At 39.0% G+C, this 22,605-nt stretch overlaps 1 protein-coding gene across 2 annotated transcripts in view; it reads left to right on the forward strand.

Moving 5' to 3' along the window:
• The window catches only part of LOC308184664 (ADAMTS-like protein 1), a 43,624-nt gene that overhangs the window by 9,934 nt on the left and 11,085 nt on the right, over positions 1-22,605 (forward strand). For both annotated transcript variants that reach the window (XM_080571961.1, XM_080571962.1), the window contains exons 5-6: positions 11,116-11,417; positions 15,955-16,084. In XM_080571961.1, coding sequence (XP_080428087.1) covers positions 11,116-11,417; positions 15,955-16,084 — 432 coding nt within the window. The remainder of the gene's footprint in view (positions 1-11,115; positions 11,418-15,954; positions 16,085-22,605) is intronic.

Below are 22,605 nucleotides of genomic sequence, written 5' to 3' on the forward strand. Positions count from 1 at the left end.
TTGTAACCCATTCATAAACCCAACTCGTCCTCCTGCCATGGAACCTCTTGGATGGCAGATTTGCCTATGTATATACGTTGACAATCCCCTTGCACGCCCTAGGCTGCCCGAAATAATGGAAACTGCATTTCTCCTCTTAGGTATATAGAATTAATTCATTCTGTCCCTATTTTTCTTCTTTTTCTTTTTTTCTATTCATTTGTCTTCTGTTTTGTATATTTTGAGTCAGAAGGACATGGAGGGCATAAAATAGTAACAGTTAGTGCTGAAGAAAAAAAAAGGAAGCCTACAATGAAAAACTGGAATAGAATATTTCCATATAGAGGTGATAGCTGCCTTTTTAACATATCAGTAAGAAAATCTAATTGTAGGAATCTGAACTGGTATACCAAATTCATGACATGGTGCTGTTGAAAATATGATCTAGCAGTTTCCACATGCACTCCACTTCATTAACAGCAGAAGTGCAGGAGAATTTAGAAAAATTAAGTGACCTAAAAAACTCTCAGAAATTCCTTTAGAATTGTGTTTTATTGTACTTTATGAATAATTAATCATCCTTAGCCTAATAAAATAGCAATGAAAAGGACACTGCAGTAAGAATGGCATATCATATAAGCCATTAGCAATGAGACTGAGAAATTACAAATACTATTATGATTATGTTTCAGATTTTTTATCCTGGAACTATGAAAAATGAGTGCTATAACTGTAACTTGTGTTCATAGTTTAATCAGTATCAGTTCCTCATGGCTGAGCACATGGTATTTTAGTTGCAACTGCAGCTGTGTATTGGACTAATAAATATTATTCATTATGCAATAGAATTGTAATTTTGGCACAGATTCAATTCTCCTGAATTGAATTTGTGTGCAACTGGAACGTTGACACAGAGCAAGAGATATACATAAAGCACCCTCCGAATAATAAATTTATTAATCCATCTCTCATGTGTACATAAATGCATACATGTATACACACATGCATTTATATACACACATTTATAAAACTGCAGATATTCACACGTGTATATATATATATTAGTAGCAGCTATAGCATATAATATAATAAGCCGTTTTACTGTTTCCAGAATAAACTTTGTTAGTTGATTCATTCACAAGCAAAGTCTAGAAAATTCTGTATTTCTGAATGTTTGCTTGTGGCTTGCTACACTATAGTAAACCACTTAACTAAATGTGCATTTAGCAAACTGCAATTAACTTCTGAAGGCGTAAATAAAAATATGTATTGCCAGGTATTTTACCAAATGGAATCATGCTGATATGTGGTCATATTTGGAAAAATTTGCAGCAATTTCATACAGTGGCAAAGTTTTAGGTAAATTTTTTGAAGACTGTTGTTAGTACTGTAGAAAAAGAGTGCAGTAATATTTTATATGACTGTGTGTAGCTTTAAATATTAGCAAGAAGGGATTTGTATAGAATAAGCATATGCATTTTAATAAAATACTCTAGAAAAGCTTATGTGTGTATTACTTGTGGTGCTCTAACAGGGAAAGAAGAAGGAGTTCAAGAATTTTAAATAGTTTTAATTGCATCTATGACATCTTACTTTACAGTTTTACTGTTGCAATAAAGGCCCTGACCGCCAAAGGTCTTGTTATCTTTTTACCCCATCTCACGCGACAGTTTAATGATACCAGTGGGATACTAATACAGTGGAGCACTGTCTAGTCTAAGTTCATTCTGCCATGGGGCAACATTTTGTACATTTCTTTCTCCTTACAAGGCACGACTCTGCAAGCATGAATAATCTTTATTTTAGGCTGATGAGAAATCGATATGACATTAAATTTAATTCAGCTATAGATTTTTATACATGTTGACTAGTAGCTAAAATAGAGGGTGAAAAGTCAGACTCTTTGTACAAACTTTCCCAAAGCTTGGAGATATCCATGTCTTGTGTTTAGCTTGGAATGATTTCTAGTGATAAGGCATGAGCCAGAAAGGCCAAATAAAAACTTAGAAAGCTTGTGCTGAAAGGCACATCCATGCAATCCCTGTCTGTAAACCTTAACAGCCATATGCACATTGTTTCAGACTATCTAATCTGTTGACAGTGACCTTGAGTGGTGAACTTCCCCAGAAAATTGGTTTCAGTGCTTCACTATTAATAGTGTTTTTCTTTAATTTCTAGCTTTAAACACATATTCAATTTAGGTTCTGTTTATTAGATTTTTAAAGGTATATAGTGACATTTAAAAAAAAAAAGACAAAACATTCAGAATTCACCAAGACACAGTTAACAATCAACTTTGGAGCCAAGTTTTATAGCATCACTCGACTACATAACAATTTCAAATACACCAATACGTTGAAAAGTAAGGTGAATTACAGGATAATGCATCTTTTGGCTTCTCCTTCTCTAGCTAGAGAGACACAAGGTAGTATCCCATGGCTCACCATGCTGACAGATATTGGACTATCACCCATGTGTATTGACTGATAAATGGTCAGCGTGGAGTGTAGTTGCATGCTAATCTAAGTGTCAGAAATGGTGAGATTTTTTTTAGATGCTGGATCAAATGCCAGCTGGTGTGAGACTGTGTGTGATGTTGCCAGCTCTTTTGCTGATTGTGAATTTGAGTAATTAGAACATGACTACCTATTGACACCTATTTGAGCCAGCAGTGTGCCTTGGCAGCCAGGAGGGCCAACCGTATCCTGGGGTGCATCAAGCACGGCATTGCTAGTCAGTCGAGGGAAGTGATCGTCCCGCTCTACACTGCGCTGGTGCGGCCTCACCTCCAGTACTGTGTGCAGTTCTGGGCACCACATTACAAAAAGGACATTAAACTGTTGGAGAGTGTCCAGAGAAGGGCAACAAAGATAGTGAAGGGCCTAGAGGGGAAGACGTATGAGGAGCGGCTGAGGTCACTGGGCCTGCTCAGCCTGGAGAAGAGGAGGCTGAGGGGGGACCTCATCGCAGTCTACAACTTCCTCTCAAGGGGGAGTGGAGGGGCAGGGGACCTATTCTCCATAATCACCAGTGATAGGACCCACGGGAACGGTGTTAAGCTGAGGCAGGCCAAGTTTAGGCTGGACATCAGGAAGAGGTTCTTCACCAAGAGGGTGGTTGCACACTGGAACAGGCTCCCCAGTGAAGTAGTCATGGCACCAAGCCTGTCTGAATTTAAGAAGCGATTGGACCGTGCACTTAGTCACATGGTCTAAACTTTTGGGCAGACCTGTGCGGTGCCAGCAGTTGGACTTGATGATCCTTATGGGTCCTTTCCAACTCGGGATATTCTTTGATTCTATGATTCTATTTGATACTGTTTATCTACCTAAGCATCTCATTTCTTTGTAGTGTCTTACTTTGCTGTAAATATTTTCAGAAGACACATCAGGGCTTGTAAAAAATAATTTTAATTGTGTGCTTCCCCTTCTCTGAGCAGGCCTTCCCCTTGCCCTAATTCAGTAGAGCGGAGCTGGTTTGAGGGTGGGAATTGAACTGAGGGAGCCAGGACAGGCTTTCTCTGAGACCCTACACCTCAGTTTGTCAGGGAGATAATGATGGGGAGAGGAGAGACAGCATGGAGTGGAGAGGGAGAAGTTGTAAAGCAGGAGCCCTCCAGAGAAATGGTAAGCCAAGTGCTGAGAAGGCAGTACTGAGTTTGTGAGTGTATCTGCTAGAAGCTGAAATGCTGGAAGTTTCTTCAGACAAGATATGTTTATGTGATTTTCCTGCTTGCTCTGTACTGATGCAATAGCAACTGATTTCATGACTGCACATAGGTAGATGTCAGTAAGGACTCATCCTTCTATACTTCATCTGATGTTCTTCCTGAGCTTTCTTATGTTATCAAGTCACTGCCCCCCTTCTCCTCTACAGACAGGATAATTCTTTGTAGCCAGCAGACCGCACTTTGCCCCTAACACTGTCATCTCTTCTTCATTATCATTCTTCAGGCAAAGAAAGCAATTCCCATCTATAAGCAACTGTTTTGTCCTCCTCAAAGTTTACTTTTGATTGGAAACTTAAAAGCAAAAGCAGAAATTTTCCACAAAATTTCTTGTATATTTTGAGGTCTCATGCTGCCTTGTGATTATAATGACTTTCTATTGAATAATTTTTTGTTATGAAATTGAAAACTATGAGTTATAAAGCTACATACATTTTTTGCACTGTCCTTCTACCTGTAATTTGTGATCATTCTCTAAATTGTGCTGCTAGGGCAGCAGATGCCGCAGTTTTATTCCGTCTGCGTCTAATGACTTCCATTGTTTATTTCTTCAGGATTTTCCAAAGGAAGCAAGTCTTAGAGTTTAATTTTGTCTGTATATGTCTGTCTGTCATTTGCCTTCCTCTTCCCTCAGTTATGTCTGAATTTATTGCTATTAACGGAATTTGACAGAGGTACAAAGTTATCACAAGGAACTTTACCCCTCTGTCAAATTTGGTTAATATTCACCAGGAAATTCAGTGGTAGTTTCCCGCATGTTTCACTGAAATAGATGGTTAGGTAGAAAACTGTCAGCCTACTAATTCCCCATCTGAAGGAACACTTTCTAAAAGAGTTTGGTCCACAAGAGAAATCAGAGAATCCACTTGGGCTTTCAACCTTAAAATCCAAATCCATGTTAAATTGGTCTTCATTGGTTCTGCTGGTCAAAGAATTACTTACAACAAGTTCAGCCACTTGGAGGCTAGACGGGACGGTTAAATTTGTGTTTGACCTGCTGCATCCCTACACAGAGTCAATTAAATATTAATTTTTGACAGAACTAATAGGAAATACTCCAGACCAGTAAGCAAGTATTGTAATCTCTGCTAAGACAAAGGTGTAAGGGGAGAAGTCCTTGCTGTCTTATGGCATTGTATGCATTGTTCTCCTATTTCTGTCCATCTCTGAAGCGACCATTCAGTAGGCCTTAGAAATACATTATTTCTATTTCTATATTTCTATTTCTGTCTTTGATAAGACATTATCAAAGAGAGAAGCCACAGTATCTTTCTGTCTGACCTCTTGCACTGTAGCTGATTACACCAGCACAACATTACAGTGGAGTCAGAAAGAACAGTGATCATGACTTAAAAAGCATGGGTTCTTCTGCGTGTAATGAGATTGGTTTTATGGGTGTGGGGGGGGGGGTGTTTAAAAGATTTCTGTCACTAACTCTTGAGAAATGCTTTTGTATGTTAACACCATACCCAGCTTTTAACATATTGCCATAAATAACCCTTGTGCTAGCCATAAAAAGAAGGGGGAAAAAAAAAAAGCAAACAATAATATCTGGATGCCAGATGGCACCATCGTAGTGATGGGGCCACTTCAGTAAGAAACAAAAGGAAATTCCTGACATGCATCAGTGGGGGGGCAGAGCCCTCCGGGAACTGGATTTGGACAGAGAGGCCAGTGTGGCAGTTACCCAATATCTCTTTCTTACTTTTCAGAAGGTATATACATTTCCAAAGACATGGAATCTATGCCATTCTGGTTTTCACTGTTAAATAGTTTCTACAGTTATGTCTATACCAAATTCACAGGTTAATATGTAAATTTGAAACTGCCTGCAAATGCTTTACTTCAAGAATTAAGTACATTATTTCTATTGCATTGCCAAAATAGTAGTGTTGTCACACAGATACTATCAAATGTTATGCTGTTGTTTGTCCTCCTTATCAGTGTTATATGACAAAGAGAAAGAAGCGAGTTTAGGGAAACTTCTCCATATTATGATCTAATTATGTACAATGAAACTATCCACATGGTCGGTCACAGAGATGAGCAGTGCAGCAGCCTAATATTAGTTAATGAGTTCTTACTATTCATTCAAGACACCTCTTTAGAGAATTACTACTGCTTAGAATAAATGTCTGATATCTGTAAAGGACAGAATCAGATATCTTTTCCTGGGTATTAAGACAGTGGTGAGCTTATGGAGAGCACCAATTATACAGAGTGATTTGACACAAAGTGGAAAGAAAAGACCATATTCAAACTAAACTGAAGAGAAACTATAGAGGGATAGATCATAATCACTCCAATTGGAATTGAACCTATACAAGTGCCTCTTGTGCCATTACTCTTACAGATGGAGCCCTGAGATTTTATTGACAGATGGTCATGACCTCCTCTGTTACACTTCTTGGAACAGCCCCAGTGCTGTGTGAGCATCCTGTGGTATTACCTACATGTTAAATCCCATAGAAAGGTGGCCTCTCCTGAAGAAGAAGGACAGGCTTGCATTTCAGTGCAAGACAAGGAGTCTGGAAGTCTGAGTTGAGTTACTAGTTCTGGCACAGAAGTCTACTAAGCCTTTGAACAAGCCAATGAGAACTTTATTTCACCAGTAGTATCTGGTTTTAGGAGATTTAAGAGATGGGTTTCAGTGCTTTTGAACACCCTGTTTTATTTGTATGTACGGTTCTCAGAATTTCAGCCTTTGCCTAAATAATGGATTTACCCAATGATGGATTTTTAAAAATGGCACTAAGTAATAAAAGCTGAGGGCAATATGTCATTTAAGTAGCAGTGGAAAAAAAAATTCTCAAAAGCATAAATGATATCAGTCTCTATACCATCTTTCTTTTTCGTGTGTCTGGAACTGAACCCACTGTGAACTGTGTGGAAGATCTCCCATTACTGAGCATTGAATCTGTCTTTGTGTTTCACTTCTGATTTTCTCAGTCACCTATATGTTACTTCATGGAGGGGAATATACAGCAATCCTTAGCCGTGCCTCAGCTAGTCTACAGAAGCTGGGTTTTTTTGGTGCATTCCATCTATATAATTTAAAAATAAGTTCTTTTAAATTACTAGGCAAATTGTTATCTAAAGAGGCATTCTCAAATGTAAACGTTAATACTTAATAATACTGACAAATGCAAATGGTCGTTGCAAAACTGAACTCGGCAAGTGGCACCTACCAAGTGTTCACACATTCCTACAATTCTGTGAACAGCTGAAATTTGTTTGTTCTTGCAGGTAAATTGTATGTGTACAGCCTGAATGCTGGACTGCAATGTGTTTCAAAAGTTGACCAATGTATTTGTATTAAGTGGTATATGTACAAACACCCATATGTTAGTTTTGCTGTTACATTAAAATGTATTTAAAAGTCTTACCCTACAAAAGCAATGAACTTAAACCTGCACTGTACCACACCTGAGTGAATCCTGTAGAAGTCCATTAATGTCAGTGGCATTACATTTCTTTTCCTCTGCTCATAGAGCACTGTGTGGCCCATTGTAGGCTTTTGTGCACATGGTAAATCATGCAACAATCCATTTCTTTTAGCTAACATTAATGTTGTGAACAATGTGAAGCATTAACAGCTATCAAACAAAAAAGAACATCCAAAAATGCAATTCATTGTTTAAGTCCAGAGCTTGCTATTTTGCCAGCATGTTTCTGTAATGGGAAATGGTTGTTGGTCCATCACCATAAGTGCCTCCAGGTCAAGGAAACAAGCACAGGCATTTGTTTACAAGAGACATCAATTTCTAATTTTTTTTTTAAATGATAGTTTTCCACCTTTCATTCTAACCTGTTTCCTTTCAAGCTTGAGAAAACTGCTGCCTACACAGATGCCCAGGGGAATGGTAGGCAGAGGTGCCCTTCTGCCATAGCACAGCTACAGCTGGGTGCCACAATGTAGGCAACACTCATGCAGTTGGGTAGCAGCAGGCATGGTTAGGTCAATCATAACAGAGAAAGGTCATGATGTTCCCTCCTTCCAGCTTTCACTTCACCCAGTACTGTTCTCTCTAAAGTGGGAGCAAAAGACTTCTCTTTTCAACAGAGCACTCAGAATACACTCAATTCTGCATTTTTCTGTGAGGGAAAAAGTGTTATTTTTGCTGTGCAGAGGAATAAAAGATGATTTTTGATGCAATAGTAACATGCTAATCACTGGGAAGTCTGCTACGAGCCATAAAATATTCAAAGTAATCTGTTTGAGGCAAGAGTCATCTTTTTGTTTTTATTTGTGCAGCAATTAGCCCAGTTGGGCTTTGGCTGATAGCTACTACTGTAACAACACAGCAACTAGCCATTGTGTTTGTCTTACTTATTATGGCTGTTATTACAGGGACTGGTGTTAAAGCAGGATTTAATTAAACAATGTACAATGACATCTGAAGCACCTCCATCATTTCCTGTTTTCTAAAATATCTCCTTCTCTATAAACCTCCGCCACTTTAGTTTTCAAAGAAGACACAGTTGTGAGCATACAGAAAAGCACAATAGTGCGCAGTGGAAGATATGCTATATGCAGAACAAATAACTTTAAACCCATGGAATTGACTGCTTATTATTCACATACTTTTTATGTTCTGTGCTCACCATTTGGCAACATTTATCATTAATGACCACACAAAGATATCTCAAATCCTTTGTAATTTCCTTTGTAATTAAATTAAGGATGATGGAAAATTCGGAACCAGTGTATGTATTTATACTATACATTCACATCACATAAATGTTCAGTATATAATGACAACTCCTGTTTGGAGATTTTATATTTTGTTGTTGTTGTTGTTTGTATTTTTTTTTTCTCCCACTCCCCCCCCTTTTTTTTCCTGCTTACACCTCTTGGTTCTACCAATTCACTCTGTGCTTCAGCAGCCAGCAGTTATATTTGAATAAAATTGCGTTTCAAATGTATTACTTAAAATGTAGAAATTGAGCCTGGAAAGCTGAATAAAATATAATTTCCTGAAGGTATTCCAATATTTGCATTATGAGTTGCTGACAAGGGCAAAATAAAGTAATATGTGGCATTTGTAGGTCAAGTATCATTTCAAAAAGAATCCAGTATGCTTTATTAAAGTTCTTACTTCTCTTTTGTTTCCTTTCTCTTTTGTTCCTGTGTTTGTATGGGTGATATACATCATGTGTAAATACTGAGTGTGTAAAGTGTCTCTGTTTTTCTAAATGAGTAATTTTAATGCCTGGCAAAATATAATCCCTTTTGGTTTGGAATACAGCAGCCCTTCAACAAGGCAAAGTTACACAACAATTCTGAATGTTAAAAAATACAGGGAATAGGGCTTTTGATGAAGACATCCACAGTGACTTTTTTTGTAACCTGATTAAGATTTTTACATCTTAGTTTGTCATGCCAAGAAGCTTTATGTTCAAATTAATCAAAGTATCTAAATCACAGTGGCTGACATGGACTGTTTAATCTGTGACAGGAGGTTTTCTGCATCAAAACAGTATTATAATAATAGCACAGAGAAAATAATATGAGTGGCCCACCTGTACTGTTAAAAACTATAATCCCTTCAAAATGAAAAATCACCAAATCACAGAACTGTAGGGGTTGGAAGGGACCATGAGAGATCATTGGGTCCAATGCCCCTGCCAAAGCAGGTTCCCTAGAGCAGGTTGCCCAGGTAGGCCTCCAGATGGGCCTTGAATATCTCCAGAGAAGGAGACTCCACAGCCTCCCTGGGCAGCCTGTTCCAGTGCTCCATTACCCTCACCGTGAAGAAGTTCTTTCGCGTGTTGGTGTGGAACTTCCTGTGCTCTATCTTGTGGCCATTGCCCCTTGTCCTGTCCCCACAAACCACTGAAAAGAGGTTGGCCAAATCCCTCTGTATCCCACACCTCAGGTATATATACACATTGATGAGATCCCCTCTCAGTCTTCTCTTCTCCAGGCTGAACAGACCCAGGTCTCTCAGCCTTTCCTCATAGGGAAGATGCTCCAGACCCTGTATCATCTTTGTGGCCCTCCACTGGACTCTAACGGTCTTTGAAACAAAACCAATCTTTGTCATTTGCAAGATAGAATGTCTTAGGATAGAGAAATGGAATCACTTTTCATTGTTAGTTTCTCAAAGGTTTTCCTTCAGAATGAAATCTTGCAGTTTTGAGAGCAGTATAAAGAACAGTTCCAAATGTTCCAATAATATATAAAATCCATTTATTTCCATTGTATTACTTCCCGTGTATAGTGCTAGCAATGGATACGAGGGCTATAACAACATGTTATAAGCACCCACAAAAAGTGGGTAGAGAAATGCACAGTATCTGCTCTAAGAGACCAAGTTGTTCCAGTGAGGGATCCTGGTACATACAGGCTGTGGGGGCACCAAGTTCCCCTCTTGGTTTTGGATTCAGGTTTTTCCTTAGTGAAGGGAAGGTCCTTTTGTCAACTAGAGAAAGGTAGTGGATTAAACAACAACAACAAAAAAAAGTGCATACAAAAACTGTAAAGGATGATAATCACAAAACTAAATTTCCTTTCTCTCCCTATCAGGCTGTTCATAGGATTCTCAAGGTAAGAAATGAATTTCCAATAGCTTTAGGTAGACCTACTCTGTGGAACAGATGTATGTATTGCCTTCTGCCCTGGAAGGCAATGCCATTTTTGAGGAAAATGGCACCAAAAGTATAGAATTCGGTCTTTTTTGCTTATTGTAAAGATAGCTGCAAAGTGTTTTGATTAACGTATATATAGACCTTCAGAGGCAAAAATCTGGAGTATGTAAGGGTTCCTAATCAGAGAGACAAGAGTAACAGTCAGAAAAATCCAGAATAGAAATAGAACACTCTTTTAATAATGAGAACGGAAATGAAATGCACTAGGAAAAATAATAATAATAGTAAAAAGCTAAAAAGATGGTGGGCTTTTATCTTTTCATGGTTTTGAATTAAGTTTTAAAGACAGTTTCTGCAGCACAGGTTCAATGGTTGACATTATTTTCCTCAGAACACTGTACGTAGTATATAACAGCCTATTTAGTAAGTTTTAATGACATAGCTGTGTTATCACCTAAGGCAAAGGTGCTTTAGGTTGAATCCTAGAAAAAAGTAGTGGGATTGTGGTGCACATCAGGAGTTTCCAGGACTCCTTACATTGAGAGCTTTTAGGATAAGCATAGGTGCTCTCAGCATTTGTCTTCCTATCTGGAGATGAGATACTCCAAAAGTTCTTGAGAGCCTTTCTACTGTTGCTGGTGAGTTGCCAGCTCAACTCCTACATCATGGTTTTTATGTGTATTTCATTATAGCATGGTGATAAGGTGAAGCATGTATTTTTCATTAAACGGACTTTGGCTTGGACTGGCCTATGCTACTTTTGCTTGCCTGGTTGTTTATGGACATTGCTCACCTTGTGCTCGCTCTTTCCCTCACAGGTTTATTCCTGAGGCTTGGTCCTCCTGTAGTGTCACCTGTGGAGTGGGCAGCCAGGTGCGGCTTGTGAAATGTCAGGTGCTCCTGTCTTTCTCTCAGTCTGTCGCTGACTTGCCCATTGATGAATGTGAAGGTCTAAAACCTGTGTCTCAGAGAGCCTGTTACAGTGGCCCTTGCAGTGGAGAGGCAACTGAATATACCCCAGAGGAAACCGACCTGCTCTATGGCAGCTTGCAGGAATTTGATGAGCTCTATGACTGGCGATATGAGGGCTATACAGAGTGCTCAGAGTCCTGTGGAGGAGGTAAGTGCAAAATGTTTCTGTGTTGCATGTGCTTTCCCTCTTTAAGTGCATGCTTTTCAGTGAGAACACCCATGGACTTGTTCCTTTGATGCATCTATTTGAAAAGGCTTGGATGAAAACTGTAAAATGCCCAAGTGCATGACATGTTTTACACAGGACTTTGAGGCTCCATGTTCTGGCTGTCACCAAGAATGATCAATGTTTCATGTATTACTGTTTCCATGTATCTGCAGATCATTCAGATTGCACTCACACAAAAATTGCTGAAGTGATTTTGTGATACAGGCAAGAATCATATGTCATTTTTAGTTTTTATCTCTTGACTTGTGCTGTGCAAATATAGACGTGGAAACAAATGGTCCTCCCATAGCAGATGCATTTGATTATTGATATTCTAAGGGCTCAGCTGGTTCTGTAACTCCTACCACTAAGTGCCACTAGTTCTGATCTCACTGCTAAGAAAACATATGGTAAAAAAGTACTAATGGTGTAATTGCCTGAAGCTAGCAGACTTGATGCTTGGAGCTTCTCAGTGTTAATCAAGGTCACAGGATCCACATGTTAGGGAATACTAATGTGCTCTGATATTCATTTTTCCCATCATTTTGTCTAGCTAGTTCTGAAAAATAAGCTCTCTCCATTATTTTTAAATTAAATCTTGATTTTGTTAGGTGCTCTCTTTTTACATGAGAAGTTTCAGGCTACATATACATAAATACAGAATGAATACACTAGGACTGGAAACCACTCAATAACTCATGAATGCTTAAGAGTTTGATCTACACAGATTTACCAGTAATATGTTGCAAACTTATAAACAACAGTAATAATTAATGGAAAATAATGCAAGAGGTTTCTAAGCTTACTATTATCTTGCTGATGGTAGTCAGTGTTTAGAGCAGTTCACAAAGAGTTGTCATATCATTGCCTCTATTGCTTTGATTCCTACATAAAAAATCTGACACTAATGTATGCTAAGTGGTGATGAACACTGACTTTACAGGAGTATCTGTCACATATTGAGTCTACTAGTGAGCACTAATGATTTGTCACATTTGCGCTGTGAATACTGAAACCTTAATATCTTCTAGAAATGTCCTGTTGAAATGAAGTCATTTCTCTAAATACAGTGATTATGTGCATATTTTTCCAACATAGACTGAAATGACAGAGACATTTTGCTTTATAATTGTCAGCAAAAACCTTTAGCCAAGATTTCTTTTTGTCTGATGTCAGCTCCAAATTTTGCAGATTAGCAGATGCTAAGTCAGATACTTTTGCAGCCATAGGTGCAAGACAGGTCAAACTAATTTTATTGGTTTTGGAATCTCAAGAGAAGAAATTGGATAGATGCAGAAGTAACCTTTCACCTCCTAGAAGTAGCAACCAGAAGGAATTAGTTAGCCATTTAGTCTGCTGTTAGTAGCTGCATTTCCCAGAGCTGTCATCAAATATCATGTAACAATTATTCTATTCTGGTAGATATAAACATAGAAAATCTCATTTGATGGTATTTTGAAAGTTAACTTAAACTGCTTAGATTCATGTCCCACCCTTATACCATTTTGTATTGCAATTTCCCACTCAGAACTGATTTCTTTTTTTCAGAGAAAGCAATTTTAAAGAGAACAGCTTTTGTTCTGGTAATATTGTCCATAATAGTGCTTAGAATTCACTTATTTGACAAGCAAATTTCTTGAAGTTCATACACTTTTTTTAATGGTCTCCATACTGTGGAGCTTCTGACAGACAGTAGCTCTTTATATCCTCTAAAGGTACAGTGATCCCTCTGTTGATTTAAAGTTTGTAACCAATCGCCTCATTGACCTATCAAAAACAGAGGATAGATGTTATCAATATGCTGAAATGAATTCCATGTGAGAATCAAGGAGAAGCTGAAAAAAGTGATTTTGAGCACATTTGTTTGCTGCTAGAGCAAGCTAGATTTTTTTTTAGTCATTGGCACATACTGTTATAGCCAGCAATCTCTGTCATTACCAGATCTAGGAACAACGGACTAGCTAAGCTCAGGAGGAGCCTTTTTCTTCAATACCCAGGCCATCAGACAGGATTAATAGTCATACTGAAATCTTTATAAGGTAAAAATTTGCAAGAATTTCTGAATGGTAATCACAATGAGCAGAGTAGAATGCTGGTAGAATAGACTAAAATTGTTGGAAATACAATCAGAGATAATTTAGGTGACAGGAGGAAGCATGGGTAATAGAATCGTAGAATCAGAGTTGTAAGGGATCCACAAGGGTCGAGTTCAACTCCTGATGTGGTCCTAATGAGCACACTGTGGGGTTTGGGGACAGTTGTATAGTAAAAGCTGAAGAGCAGTAGTTTCAGAGCTTGACTCCATGAGCTTGATAAAGCCTTCCAACTCTGGATATTCTATGATTCTATGAAATCATCTGGGTTGGGATGGAGAAATGGAGGAGAGGCGGAATTCAAGACCTCACAGTCAATCAGAGTTGGATAGTCAGCTCCGAACCAGGCAATGCAAAAGCGCTGAGGTAATTGATAATCATTGGTCAACAGCTCATTAGTGACACACTTCAGAGAGGAGAAATTGAAACTGTGGAAATAGACCTAGTTTACAAAATTCTGATCTGAAAAGCACATAACAGATGTGTTTAGCCTTATCCCTATCAAACAATGAAATTGTCAGTATGCAGAACTCAGTGGTTTCTTTCCACACAGTTAAGAGAAGTACTTTCCAACATTTCCCTTCCTCAGGACTAGTGGTCCTTTTCCCCTGTGTTCATCAGTTTGGTCTTGCTATTTAGGCCTGCTCAAGTGATCAATGCAAAGTAGAGACCAATAATTTCAACACAGTGCCATTTCCCACCAGTTAGAGAACTGCTTCTGTTCTGCAGACAGGAGCAGTCTGTCCCAGGGGGGAGTCCATATGCCTCGTTTTGCAATATACTCAACAGAAAAACAATTGGGTTGGAAACATACTGAACAAGACAGGGCAGAGAACATATTGTTTATGTATAAATGTGTTTGGGGAGATTACTTGAATAGAAAAATTGTTTGAAAGTATGCGGCCATCTTCTGAAGAATGAAACCCATAGCAATGTTGGCTGACTTAAGAGTCTTCAGTAATTTTGTTGTCGAAAAAATGTCCAAATGTCCCAAAATGTCAAGTTTCTTTCTTCTTTTCAGCACCTGAGTACAGCAGGGATAATGCTTGGGGATAGGGTCACAGGCATGTCCTGAATAGGCTTGCACAAGCACATAGAAACCTATAAATTGTTCAGCATGCCACTTTGCTGTGGACCTCTCTTCAGCCTGTACTGAGAATAAGAGGAATGAATCTACGAATGATTTCAGGAGTGCAGAACCTATGATGAGCTACAGTTCTTTGGTCCTGTAGAGCAATATGATGTCATTGTTTGCCTAATGACGTGTTCTGGCGTTAGAAATAGCAAAAAGCATTGATGATTCTGTTACACTGCTCGTGGAGCTGTTTGAGCTTCCCACTTTTCTTCTTCCCCCCTCCCCCCACTGGTATCTTCAAAAGATTGTAAGATATTTTGGAAAACTAATTGCTGATTTTGAAAAGATGATGCAATTGTGAGTTCAGCTAACCTTTTCCCAACTCAGGAGGTTGGGATGAATGTAAAGAGCATACTTCTATCTTGCTTGAACCACTGTGGATTAGATTTTTAGGGAATTTAGGCAAATAACTATCCACACAACCCCCGGGGAAGAAGTAGATCCAGCAGACTTCTTTCACTAAGTAGTCTTTCCTATAACATGTAGTGCTGCAATGCTTGATTTTCTATCTTTCTAACCATGTGATCCAAAAAATCTTGATATGCCTATTTTACAGGAAAACTGAGACAGAGTAACTGGCGTGCATAAGAGTACATGACAAATTTGGTATCAACAAGCATTTTCCAAGTTGTAGCCTAATCATCCAATCTTCCAACTTCTCTCTTAGTCCTCACAGCTACCCCTCTTCTGTACCAGTTCTCAGACACACCTGGCAGTTTTGCATCTCCAGTGCAGGTGTTAGTTTGGATATAGAAAAATAGCTGATACTTGACCTTGTTTTGCTTTACTTTTGTACTTAGAGTAATCTTAGTTTCTTAAAATATAGCGTGCCAACATCAAGGCTATCTTTACACCCTAACCTGCCTGGCTGACAAATAAACAGCATGACTGCACATACTATGAATGGAGGCATCACTGGAGAGCACTGTACATTTTTCTGCCCAGGCAAGGTAAGTAGTGAACGAACCTACAGACTTCTCAATGCTGTTGAGACACACAGTGAGAATGAGAGCAAGGACAAGCCCAGCATCCCATGCAGAGTTTTGATTAGACCATCTCCCTGTCAGCTGGGAAACCAGACATATAAGGTGCAGTAGGCAATGTGTGACTGTTACAGGAAAATTACAAGAGTTACAATTGAAGGCTTGTTCCCAACAGAGGAGAAAAAAGGAATTGCGGGGCTGTCTCTGCCCTTGGATGCCCCTCTGGGTACCGGGAGCTGGCAGTGACCATGCATTTTTGTGTGCAGGTGTCCAGGAGGCTGTGGTGACCTGCCTGAACAAGCAAACCAGGGAGACTGCAGATGAAACATTGTGCATAATGAGCCGCCGTCCTCCACAGCTGCTGAAAGCCTGTAGCCTGGATCCCTGCCCCCCAAGGTATGCATCTTGTATCTTATCACCAGGAGTATATGTTTTCAGGACGTAGGAGAGGTGTGATCATCAGTGAAGATGGCAAACTAATCAGAAAGCTCTTCATGAAGCTGGGGCAAGCAGGATCCATCTGGTTAGGATGCTTAGATGCTAGGTCTGGAAATGTGTGTATAAACTAAAACTTAATATTTGCTACCACTTGATTTTTTTTCAATATTTTGAACAAACATGCTCTTACTTCTGCATTTCAGATATTAATTTCTAATTCTTAGCTTGTTCTGTATATATTCTTAATTTTCTTGAGAGTATTAATTCACTGCCTCAATGGCAGGATTTCACTCTAGAGAGAAAGTTTTCCCAAGAATAATGATAAAGAGCATGCCTTTGTTCTTGAGCCAAATTCAGTGATAGGTCAAAAGTTTTGTGGCAGGATTAATTTCTTCTCAGTAGCATTATCCTGTGAGATTAGCTACAGGGGCTTATAAATGGATTGTTTTACTATGCATCATCGCTTTCTTTTAAAAAAGGAGGAAAAGAAAACAACCATTATATCTTCCATTTACAGTACTGTTGAAGTAACTTATTGTATCAGTTTAAAAGGAATGCCCAATACTTTTTAACTAATAAATATTGAATGATGAGAAGATGAGGTGTATAAAAGAAGCATAAAAATGTGGCCTTAACTGCTGAAAATGTACTGTACAATTCTGTACAATACTTACACATAAGTAAAGATTCATACTTGAAATAAATTGAGGAGGTGTTTTCATTTACAGTTTGATTTGGAGTGAATTAACTACCTATAGAAGGAGTGAGACTGATTAAACAAAGTGTGCTGAATCTGCCGAGTAGGTCTGTCATATCTGCAGTAGCAGAGTAAGCTGTTCTATTTCTGACCATTAAAATTTCCATCTTCAATTAAGTGATCCATTCCTGATAACTTCCTAGTCTCTCTGCTAACATTGTTAAGCATTCAAAATCTCACTGACAGAGGAGTTTGTGGTGTGCAATTACTCATTAGAAATGTAGCTAAGCTGACTTATTTCACAATGTCACCAACTGTTTGTAGAGCTTACTCATTCACAGCCCTGGGAACAATTTGAAGCACTTATAGAGAGGTGAATGACAATGTATTTAATTACTACCCAGCTTATCCACAGATTTGTATTGTTTTAACTATATTGGACAGAGGATTCGTTTTTGTTTTTAATTTAATGAGAATCATAGAATCATGGAATCATTTAGGTTGGAAAAGACATCTAAGATCATTAAGTCCAACCATTAACCTAGCACTGCCAAGTCTACCATGAGACCATGTCCTTAAGCTCTACATCTACAAATCTTCTGAAGACCTCCAGGGATGGTGAGTCAACTACTTCACTGGGCAGCCTGTTCCAACGCCGCACAACCCTTTCAGAGAAGAAATTTTTCCTAATACCCAACTTAAACCTCCCCTGGTGCAACTTGAGGCTATTTCCTCTTGTTCTATCACTTGTTGCATAAGAGAATGTACAGACCCCCACCCCACTACAACCTGCTACAACCATTTATAGTAGTCACACTGTCACAGCTCCTGATCTAAACAAAGTTGTTCTTATATGTCAGACAAGTTTATTCCTCTTCCCACAAGGAAGCGGACTGTACTGTCTAAAGCTAAGATTTTCTCCAAGATCTAAGAAACAGTTTCTCATTCAGAGAAAGTTAGGGGAGAAGTGTATTAAACTGCCATTCTATAGACCCTGCATTGTGCCCACAGATCAGTACTGTTACAGCTATTTGAGTCGAGATACAAAGTGTTTTATTAGAAATTTGATTTTATACGCAGTAACCTCTCTGACACCATCATTTTAAATATAACCATAACCTTTCCTTTCATGTATTTTTGGGTTAGACTCAAATCTTGGTAGATTCTCCCATGAATCTAAAAACTTAATTATGTCTGTTTCATTTCGTTGTCAAATGAGTTTAGAACATTCTCACTCTGCATGAGGAACTCCATTTTTTTATTGCAGAAAAATGAGTAAGTTACTAAATAGATTATCAGTACAAGCATCAGGGTCTCAAAGGGGAAGTTAAAGAAACAATATTGGGTCTGGATGTGCCCTTGGAACAAGATTCTTGCATTGCCTGACTGTTGCAAAAATTGGGTGTTGCAAAAAGAACTGCAAAGAAAAAACATTCAAACATAAGCAGGCATTGGGAATCTCTCAAGTTCAGCCTGTCCTGGTTCCAGTTAGGACAGAGTTAATTTTTCCTCCTAGTAGCTGGTAGGGTGCTATGTTTTGGATTAGGATGAGAAGAGCGCTGATAACATGCTGATGTTTTAATTGTTGCAGAGCAGTGTTTACACCAGGCCAAGGACTTTTCAGCTTCTCGCTCTGTCCTGCCAGCGGGCAGGCTAGGGGTGCAGCAGGAGCTGGGAGGGGACAGACCCAGGACAGCTGACCCAAACTGTCCAAAGGGGTATTCCATACCATCTGATGTCATGCTAAACAATATATAGGGGTGGCTGGCCGGGGTGGGGGCGCCGGCTGCTTGGGGATAGGCTGGGCATCGGTCAGCAGGTGGTGAGCAATTGCATTGTGTATCACTTGTTTCTTACACATTATTATTAGTAATACTATTATCATTATCACTATTATTATTATTGTTATTATTATATTCCTGTCTTAATAAACTGTCTTTATCTCAACTCACAGGCTTCACTTTCCCGTTTCTCTCCCCCATCCCAGAGAGGGAGGGGGGAGGGGGAGCGAACGGCTGTGTGGTGTTTAGCTGCCAGCCGGGTTAAACCACAACACAGCCACAGTACCATAAGTATATACATACATTCTCCTCTTCTCCTGCTGAGAGAGAGAGAGAGAGATGCATGCCTGATTTTGAAAGACAGCCTGTTTGTACCTTTTGCACTGCTAGAATAGTTCAAGAACAGTTCATCCTAACAAAAATATTATCCCTGTAATACTGCCAGCCAGGTCAGCAAGAAGCTCATGTTATCTGCTGTTTCTGTGGCAGTACTGCTCACAAAACTTGGACTTGTTAGAGAATTACTTAAGCCCACTCACTGTTGTCTGAACACTGCCTCATTCATGAATCTGCTTTCTTTGTCCATTCAGTCTAGTGATGACATCTCCTTCTCTTCTTTCCTGGACTGATCATTTCAGGAAAGGAATCTTTGGACTTGAGGAGAGTCCTATTGCTCAGTGGAACAAAACCACATGTTCATGAATGTTGATCTTACAGATAGGCAAGTCAGGTTTCTTGTATATTCTTTCCAAGCCATTTACATGTATTTCCAACAATCTCATTTCTAAAATGCTTCATTTTAGATATTGTACAGATTACAAATGATCAGTTCATTGCCCATCCTTCTCACCTGCTGAGCTTTTTCTTTCTTTGTCTTCTGGTATCTGCAAGCTTGTTGATTTCTTCTTCAAGAACAGCTGTTTTTTAACATTTTCCATATGGCATAAACTTAGGCCTATGAAAAGGTGTTGGCTTACAAGACAGAGCCAAGCATGGAGTGCACCAGTGTGAACAGAGACAGGGAGCTTTGGACATAAAGCAGCTCTGGTCTGGGTAGCGGGGTTTGAACTTAAACTCTCCCTCTACTTCTTCAGAGAAGTGTGCGAGAGGACTTCATAAACTGGTAGGCACAATATATTTGACAAATTAGTGGTTCTTGTGTTTTTGCATTACTTTGGTGTAGGTTTAGGGCAAGGGATATTATCCTGCTCCACTGTAGTTTCCAAAATACGTGTTCCACCCTGCAGTCCTCATTCATGGCCTGCCATCTGCCATTACAAGTACAATTTGTGCACTTTCTGTCTTATTCCTCAAACCTTCCTGTATTACCTCTTAACTAGATTTCCACCTTTACACTACATACTCTGCTTCACAACTGTTTACTATATTCATCTTTGAAAGGGGTTACAGAAGACTTAGTTTCAGTGTATTACACATGAAGCACTGAACAACATCCTCGTAAGAAGTTGATGCTTTGAGCATTAGCCCAAGTCTAAACTTGAGCCAAAAAACAACTCATTTGTTTATCATGCCTAATCTGGTCTGTGCACCTATATCAAACACAGCCATTGCTACCATTTATCTCAGTGTCTCAATTATCACACAATGTAAAATTCTTCTGTGAGATACATTTCTGTATTCAGTATGCCTGCTAATCTCTCAAAACAGTTCTCTGCCAAACAGATTCACTTACCTGAAGTTGCCATTCATGTTGCCCCATATGCATTCTGCATCTGCTGTAGTCCCTCGAAAGACCCACTGGACAACCTCTGACTGTTCAAAATGTTGGCATAAAAACACAAACCCTCTTTTCTGACCTGATCTAATGGTTGATGAACTCTGCCTTCAGTTCAAGGAGCAGCAAGAGTTATTTGCTGTAAGGAACCATATATTGCTTGAAGTATGTCAGAAAGTTACTCCAGCAACCAAAATTGCCATTTGTAGAGTTGTTGCATATTCCATTTACCCTCTGTTCTTCTTTGACCTCTGAGTTCCTCCTGTATTTTCCTCCATTTGGCTCTGTTATATAAATATTGGCTCTCTGCCACTTTCAGCTATAATGAACTGCAATATTCACTGATACCAATAAGCCTAGAGAGTGAATGCAGGCCACTTCTGTCATCTCCCAGAACACTCTCACTGAGCCTTTGATCTGCATGCATGTGTTGGCTGCATAGGCTTCTCTTTTAATGGATTACCTTCACTTGCAAGGAAGATGTTTTTTGAAGAAAAGATCCTTACTCTTCCTTGTGCACAGCAGCCCCCTGAATCTTACCCTGCCTGTTGCACAGAGCAGTTCTGCTCCCTTGTCACATTAGAAATACTGAAAATTAGGCTGTAAAATTTTGTCGGACTAGCACTGGACAACAACTAAGTATGACTTATTTCTCTGTTGCTACTCTTAATTACAAATAACTTTACCTTTTAAGTTTTATTTCTTAATAAAGTATCAACTTTTTCAAATATTAGTTACATCTCACTTTTCCTCTGAGATATATGCATACTTTTCGTGTATTTCTAATGTTATCTCTAATCTCTAACACAGACTGAGTTATGGAAGTAGGGAGATTACTTCCTAGAGACACGACTCAATGTTTTACCATCCATTCTTAGCTCTCACACTTCACTTCAAAGGAGTCTGATTTTACAGTGAATAATTTAACAGCTGAATGGAAAATTAGTTGTATTTAAATCATTACTTTTTATGCCCCTTTCTTTGAAACTAGTTCGATTATAAAGCCAGGAACTCACCTTGGAGTCCTCATCTTAGTCCTGTAGCCTCACAGGAAACAATGCTTCCCATCCAGGATTAACACTAATTCTCTCTGCTGCCCAAAGTTGAAGATCACATTCTGAATGGTATTTAAGACCTGACACTGAAGATACTTACTCAACCCAAGAAAAATCTGCTAAAGAATTCTCATGAAAGCTTTTCTCACTAATAAAATAGGAAGATGTGCCACAAACACAGCTCCAGATCAATAACAGAAAAGAAAGGGAGAAGTATGTGCTCCCATTAGACTTCTTCTCACTATGCAGCATCCCATGCAGGATGCACAGGCTGAGGACAGGAGGCAGCCAATATTAATGTAGTATGTGATTTAGTCCATTGCATGTGCATATACACAGCTGCCACCACTCCCTTGTGCACTGAGTAATGTTTCTATGCAGGCAGGTGTCAGATGTTAAGTAAGATGCTTCCAGGCAAACTTCTCTCCACACTGATGAATGTTTATTTTAGAAAGAAAAAAAAAAAAAAAAAGAAGAGTTCTTTTGTATCACTTTCATATGGTTTAACCGCATAAAAATGACAACAATTTCATTTTTTTAGAACTAGTTTGTGAGGTCTTTGTGTAGAAGGGTATTTACTTCTCCTGTGCAGTATTCAATTTTCTTGGCAGTGCTTAAAGGGATTCTGTCAGGACGAACATTGTGTATCTCTAGAAAATGTCCTTCACTTATAACACCTAACAGCTTAGTATGCTTTGTTTTTACCATATATACCATGCATACAGGGACTGATCCAAAGCCATTCTCTCCACAGGGATGCTTTGGTTCAAGCTTATATATTTTTTTTTTAAGTTCTGCCTACATCGTTTACTTTTTCCAGGCTGACTATGGGGGTGCAAGAGTGTTTTGTTCTGAAAGGTAATGGCTCCACAGGGGCAGCTGCTCTGATTCTAGCAGCCTCTCCTGCCATGAGTAGCTGGTTAATAACTGGTGTCATTTTCTGGTCTAGCTAGCTAGCAGAATTATTATGTGGGGTCCAGTTTCTGTAGAAAAGAGAAGGAAGTTTCAAAACTGAGGCAACAGTACATTATTGTCCCTGTTGTTATTTGCAACACACTAATGCCTAGAGGCTCCTGTCTAGCTGGGAGTCCCATTGTGCTAGGCAGTAGATAAAGACAGAGAAAGAGATCATCCCTGCTGCAAAACTACAGACTAAGCAGACAGCATGGATGAAACCCAAGAGAAAAGAAAGTATTGTTACGCCTTTGCAA

Source organism: Anser brachyrhynchus, assembly GCF_964034855.1.
Source record: "Anser brachyrhynchus genome assembly, chromosome: W".
Lineage (NCBI taxonomy): Eukaryota > Metazoa > Chordata > Aves > Anseriformes > Anatidae > Anser > Anser brachyrhynchus.